General features: G+C 37.2%; 1 protein-coding gene across 2 annotated transcripts in view; it reads right to left on the bottom strand.

Annotated features, from left to right (window-relative positions):
* Window positions 1-7,138, bottom strand: part of panx1a (pannexin 1a) — a 16,897-nt gene continuing 9,759 nt past the window's right edge. The window contains exons 2-8 of one of the 2 annotated variants that reach the window (XM_016528130.1): window positions 6,195-6,647; window positions 4,204-4,328; window positions 2,426-2,634; window positions 1,831-2,129; window positions 1,628-1,728; window positions 893-1,049; window positions 1-673 (exon numbers count right to left, since the gene is read on the bottom strand). In XM_016528130.1, coding sequence (XP_016383616.1) covers window positions 597-673; window positions 893-1,049; window positions 1,628-1,728; window positions 1,831-2,129; window positions 2,426-2,634; window positions 4,204-4,328; window positions 6,195-6,378 — 1,152 coding nt within the window. In that variant the 5' untranslated portion in view covers window positions 6,379-6,647 and the 3' untranslated portion in view covers window positions 1-596. Of the gene's footprint in view, window positions 674-892; window positions 1,050-1,627; window positions 2,130-2,425; window positions 2,635-4,203; window positions 4,329-6,194; window positions 6,648-7,138 lie in introns of both variants that reach the window. The other variant, XM_016528129.1, reaches the window with a different exon arrangement.

Genomic DNA, 7,138 nt, shown 5'->3' with positions numbered 1-7,138 from the left:
TCACACAAGTATTAAAAAAAAAACATGGATGCAGAAAGGTAAACAAATTGACAATATAAATCTTGGCAGAAACAGAAGATGATCCATTGTCCCATTTCTTTCATCTCTTCCCACAATTCATATTTCAAAAAGAAGCTCCATAGATTAACATTTTCTTTCAGTTTATTCCAATTTTCCCATTATTTCAGACTGAGAGAATCACCAAATGCTCACAGGCAGCTTTTGTCTGTGTGGGTGACAATGTGAGCATGCAACTAAATATGTCAGTTGTCTCAAGTCAAGTATAGGTACTGCTGTCACATTAGTGATAACAACAGTATAACTGTTCAAGCCAGACACATTTTCTGCAGTTAAAATGTTACTATGAATGGTACTATTAAACTAAATGTGAAAAATTAAAGTAATATAAAACGGTTAATACCCCAACCCCACTACAAGAAGCACTAAAACAGAATTCAACTGCAGTCTTAGTGGATCTCAGTTATGCATTTATGAAAGGATGAGACTTCCACTGTTCTCCTCCATTCCCCCAAAATGTATTCCTCTATCTGTTCCAGATGTTGATGCAGGCAGTCACCGTATACTGCAATGAGAGTTCAGATCACCCTCTGGCGCACAACCTTCTCATCTTCATGATTTTTCAATCCGCTGTCCTGCAGCAGTGGAGAAATCTCTAGGGAAATAAAAATTTACATTTGTTTACATCAAGAGGGTCAGAGATCAATGTGATCTTATGTGTCAATGAAACACACTTCCTTTTTACATATCAACATCTTAGGAAAAAATGGTCACTAGCATGAGCTGCCCTTCTTCAGAGAGACGATGCTAGTCTTAATCTGTGAATTTATATGTAAATCAAAGATCAGCAAATTAAAAAACAAAACAAAGACACCTTTCATTTCAGTGTCACCATTGTTGGTGCTGGAGATTTTCCGGTCCTTTCCTGGCAATCTGCCGTCCACCACATCTGTTTTAACTTGTCCAAGTGTCTGCAACAGCTGTATGGTGTCAAAAGAATCGTCTCCCCCCTCTTTTAACAACTCCAACACCTGCATACATAAAGCACAAATATTACAAAACAATCTCTTGAAGAAAAATAAAAGATCTCACAATAGATTTTTTTTAAGCCTTTAAAATATCTTAATTTCTCAGAATATTGTAATCAATATGAATTTAAACAAATGCATTAATACAATTCATTAATGCTTTAAGTATCTTAACTATGTTCACGTCACATGGAAATTTCTTATAAATTCAAGAACACAAATTTACTATAATTCATCTGTAAAGGAATGAATGGTGCTCTCTAAAAGTAATTGGATGTAGGCATTTAAAATAAATGCCTACATTTAAAAAAATAATTTAAAAAGAAGATTGTAAGATAAAAGCTACATTCAATAAAAAACTGCACCTCTCAGCAGCTTTCGATGTATGCTGCTGAATCAAATCTGCCAATTAAAAGGCAATTTAAATAAACATTTTCCACTCCAAATGCACAGTGATCAAAATGACATGACAAAACTGGAACACAGACTTCATAGGTATCATACAGTAAGCAGGTAATGTCTGGAGGGTTCTTTCCCAGAATCTATGCAACAACGAAGACAGCAAAACCTGATCAACACACCTTTAGGCACTTATAACTCTTCAGCTCACTGAGGTTCTCCTCCAGAAACAGCAGATATAGTGCTTGATCATCCCAGGTCACCTGCCCAAACTGCATTACCCCTATAGTGGGTAACATCTCATAAGGTTTCAAGAAGCCCATGGTCCTTCTGAATGGAACCAACATGGCGTACAAGCACAATGGCAACAGCAGCAAATACACACAAAGATTGATGTAGCTCAGGAGCTGAAAGATGCCCACGGCAACTAGCTTGCACTGCATGGCCGGAGGTACTGAGGAGTCGTTGATAACCGCGCCAGTTCGGATGTCACATTGAAACTCATCTGTGATGGAGAGACGGATGTAATAGCAAAGGTAGATGCAGGCTAACATGAGGGCCAAGAAAGTGATGGTGCGGCAGAGGAGGTATCGGATCAGTAATCCTCGAGAAAAGCGTTTGGTCTTCAGGTACTGCTCCACCAGAGGATATTTAAAGTAGCTCTCGGTAAGATCTCTCACAGAGCTAAAGAAAAAACATGCAAGAATAACAGGATTTAAATGTTATAGGTATGTAATAGGAAATGGTATGATTGGTGAGAGATGATGGTGAAAAGAAAATATAATTTGTGAAAATGGCCATTTTTATAGAAACATACTGATGGGAGGTTAGTTTGTGTGTGTGTGTGTATGTATTTCAATAACTCCCACACAGTGAAACCATGTGACAGTTCTGTGTGCTCTGTAAACCCAGTCACTCTTCAGGTGTCAAGAAGAACTGTCAGGCATTTTCTCTGCTCTTTGTGCGTGTGTCCAGTTTACCTGTGTGAGCCCATGCGGGCTGACTCTGAGTCCAGTTTTCCTGCTGTGTAAAGGCATTTAGATAGTTTGATGGCTCTGTTATAGGAACGGTCCAGTTCTTCCATTATAAAGGTCAGATCAGAAGAAAGCACAGGAGCTCCTGTGAACCGCCAAAACAACGCTGGCATGTAAACTGATACTGCCACCAGCAAAAGGATATAAGGGAAAAACTGCAGAGAGAGAGAGGAGAGGAGTTAATTTTAGGGGCTCATGTGTCCTACAACACATTCATGATTTTCTTCCATTTATTTATTTATTTGGAAAAAAACATTCTTTAATACCATTTGAGGTGATTATCTTGATTATTTTATTGATAATCTTGAAGTGAAGGTGAATTGTGTGAATTCTCTAGTAGCACCAAAGAGATTGCGAAAATAATTACTAATCTTTTAAACCTCTTTAGACTGCTGTATGTTTGGAAAAATAAACAAATTATGTTTGTTATTGTTTCAGCTTTTGCATATCCACTAACAAACTTTAGAGATTTAACCTGACTGTTATCACTTTGCTTTGGAAAATGAAGAAGAGTTATATCAACCACAAGTTCAATATGGAGTACTGCAAGGCTCAATATTAGGACCTTTGCTTTTTACCCACTGTATGCTTCCTTTGACATTATCAGGAAACATAAAGTTAGTTTTTATTGTTACATTCGCCGGGTTTCCATCCAAAGTTGCGAATTTAACTTTTGCGCAAAATTGAAATATCGCATAAAACATTTGCGAATAAGCACCGTTTCCATCCAACGAGTCAAAGAGAACAAAACTGTCACTCCCTGGTAGAACTGGCGCTAGGCTATATATCACTATGAAAAGTAGGCGAAACCCCTGATGCTCGGACATTTCAAAATGACCATAACATTTCAGATGCTGAGGAACGAGATTGGTCCATTGGTTAGGTTTTGCCGTCCCATAGCGCAGTCACATTACTTTTTTGATGCGCATGGAGGAATTTACTTGGCAAATGCGTTTCCATCTCCTTTAATGTGCATTAACCCTTTTTCGCACGAGTCAAAACCCACCTCAAGCGAGCGTAAAAACATTTTTGCGAATTAAGGGATTTTTATTCGAAATTTGCCGTTTCCATCACTCGTTTCTGATGCGATACTTCAAAATGCGCATTAAAACAGGGTGATGGAAACGTAGCTATTGACAATCCTTTATATTTTCTCAAGGCCTCATAAAACCTTCCAATTCTCTAAATTAATGGACTGTATACATGATATTAAAAGCTGGATTATTAATAATTTTGTACTGCTTAACTAAAAAAAAAAGGCCTTACTAATTGACCTAAAAACCTCCAAATGTAATGACCTAAATACAATCTGTAGATGTATTGTTATCACAGTTAAGAATCTAAGTATACTGTTTCATAGAAACCTGTCATTTGAAAGTCATATTTCTAGCATATGTCCTCAGTGTCAAATGCTGAAAAGTTAAGCCACACGTTAATGACCTCAAGACTATGTAATAATCTGTACTATATAACACACTCCCTTAATTCTCCAACATTCTCCCCTGTTGCGTGTCTCCAGACAAAAAACAGCAGTGTTTCATCCCTGAATGAATCTGTGTTTTGAATGAATCAGTTGAGCAAATGACCCATTCATAAAGTGTGACTTTGTTTTTGTTTTTAAATAGAGTACTCAAATTAATTTAAGTAATCAATTTTAAGTAAGCTCTAGACTACAATACTTAGAAGAACCCAGTAAAAAGTGTGAACATGTTTTATGGGTTTACCTTGTGCAGCCATAGTGGCAGGCCTCCTGTGTCCTGTGTTCGCACTGCAGCCCAGCAGTACGAATCCACATAAGCAGCCTGACGCCATGAGAACTTTGTGGGGGAGAAACAACTAATCTGTGTACCTAGAGAAAAGAGAATCAGATTTTTTTAGATAGAAAATAAATCAGTGTAGACTTTTGCATCTTTTTCTTTAAAGCTTGAAGTTGGTCACTATTCACTGTCATCATATGGATTAGCACAAGCAGGATATTATTTCAAATTTCCTCTTTTGTGTTCTGGAAAAGAAAGGTGATACAGCATTAGAACAACACCAGGGGGAGTAAATAATGGCTTAGGTGAAGCACCCCTTTAAGCTGTAAAACAAATTTCACAAAGCCTAAATTAAATTTGTTCATCATATAAAGCGATCGAGTCTCTTCAGAAAATTTGGACTAAACGGCTCAATTCATATGGATTAGTTTTACGATCACTTCATGAACTTTATGAAGCGTCAAACTGGTAGTTACACAGACTGTCAAAAGAGGGACAGAAATCTCTCAGATTTCATTAAAAATATCTTCATTTGTGTTCTGAAGATGAACTGAAGTCTTACAGGATTGGAACAAAATGAGGGCGAGTAAATGATGACAGAATTTTCATGTTTGGGTGAATTATCCCTCCGGTCGACTCCATGCAAATCGACCAGTTTACATAACGTCATTGTTGATGTGTCATGCCAGCCCCAACAGGTGTCTCTGTGTGAAAGAGCAGTGCAGTCTCGTCTCTACACAAACTCAAGCATTTTTGTGCTCTTGTTGTTTTTAGCATCTGTGTCGCCTCCCTATGAACATTTCACATTGCATTTTTATTTTTTTGTCTTAAGGTACTGTGCAACAAACCTTGCATTCTGTACAAATTAAAACACGGATGAAAAAATATGTTGGTTCTTATGATATTACATTGATGTGTATATAAAGCTTCACTAAACATTATATGTGGCATGTCTCTCATCCAATAATCGTAATGAGCTTTATTACTTTTGATAAGAAAAATTCTCAGCTTTTCAGTGCAAATAATTGTATTAGTGCAAATTATGCCTACCGCTTTTAACAGTGTAAATGGCATCTCTTTAACAATTTTGTGAATTTGTTGTGCAATCATTTTTTAATCTTTAATCTTCATGCCATACTTGCAGAACTGTTTTCAAGACTGTCAACAAAGATTATATTGTTTGTTTGATGCTAAATCAAAATTAAGACAATACAGCTGCATAAGTTTAGTTTTTTATGTTTGGCTATTTTGTTCCTACATTTGTGTTAAAGTGCGTGTATACTTCCCTTGGAAAAACAGGAACTTTTGAATGCAGAACTTCATGTTTTGTGAGATACAATACAATAAACTTTGCTTATAATAATGCTACAAAATTATATACGACCTAATGTAATGCACTTCACGTAATAACATACAGCATAATCTGCTGTCACACCAACTGAAGCCTCATCAAAAGAGCATGCATGCGCCAAATACCTCTGAAGCGGAGATATATATTTACCTGCAGCAACATGAACATACCTGTCCTATAGAGAGCAGGTTATGTTCAGAGAATAAACTGCTATAGCTTCTTACCCTGAAAGTAATTTAAGATTTTTTTTTGGAAATGAAAGTTTACTCTGCACAAACTCACAAGCTTTCTGGAATCTCCCAGGTGTGGGGTGTTTACCGTTGCAGTACAATATAAGTATAGTGGAAACTGGTCTGTCACTGAAAAGGCTATACAAAAACTATTGTATAAAACAAAAGCTCAGTGTATAAAACACCAAAAGAAAATATGGCACGTAAGAAACGCAGTTCAGGCCATGCATGCCTTTACTGCTCTGTCTCAACAATTAATAAATCCGCATCATCAGTTAGAAATGAGTGTGAAGTGAAACTCTTGAGAAACGAAACAGACAAACAACATATGATTTTTACGCATAATATCTCATGATGAGCGTGAGAAAATGACATACCGACAGACACTTCCTGCGCGAAGGCCAGAGAGATGAGCAGCAGAGGCAGCCCCACCGCGACACAGGTGACCATCTTATCCAGCGCCAGATCCAGCCGGATGCCTTTGTACCTGTTCTCTGACGCGGGCTCCTTGAGCACGAAGTCCGAGAACACATACTCTGTGGCGGCGTGCGCTATCGCCATGACTTTCTCTTCTATAATATACAAACTCTCTAATCACAAACATCCATCCAACGTTGGACTGACTGAAAAAGAAAGCGGATGCTTGCTCAAAATGTGCTCATTCTCTCAATAGTTACACGCTTTACGTATGAACAGTAATTGGTTTTATATGTAAACATGCAAACAACGACACTATTTCCGCAAACATTTCGTTGTTGTTGTTCTTCTTCTTCTTCTTGAAATTTTATTGACGGTTGACAAACAACAAAAGGGTGTATTTCCGCCACCAACTGGTATGGAGATCAAAAAGTGACTTCCTTCCTTCCCCCCTTTTTTTAATTCTCTCCCATAAATTAGTTATTTTAAGGAACTGAAAAATAAAACTATAGCATTCATTCCTTGAGTTATATTGTAAAATATATCTCGGTGTAAATTGCATTTTAATTTTTTTCTAAATTTTGCACTAGAATCCTTCTTTCAGTCTTGTATTTCTGACAGTACAATATAACATGTTCCACTGTTTCTTCTTGTCCACAAAATTCACACCTTCCCGTATCATGTTTACCCATTTAAAAAAGTTTACTATTTAAACTTGTGTGTCCAAATCTCATCCTCGATATTAAAAAATGCTGGGTTAAATACAACCCAGTGCTGAGTAAAATATGGACAAACCCAGCAATTGGGTTGTTTTGACCCAGCGATTGGGTTACTACCCAGAAGGTTGGGTTAAACATTTAACCCAACCGCTGGGTCAAAACAACCCAATTGCTGGGTTTGTCCA

This window comes from Sinocyclocheilus rhinocerous, unplaced genomic scaffold (assembly GCF_001515625.1).
Source record: "Sinocyclocheilus rhinocerous isolate Xijiao unplaced genomic scaffold, SAMN03320098_v1.1 scaffold601, whole genome shotgun sequence".
Taxonomy (NCBI): domain Eukaryota; kingdom Metazoa; phylum Chordata; class Actinopteri; order Cypriniformes; family Cyprinidae; genus Sinocyclocheilus; species Sinocyclocheilus rhinocerous.
This window is presented reverse-complemented; position numbering and strand designations above follow the sequence as displayed.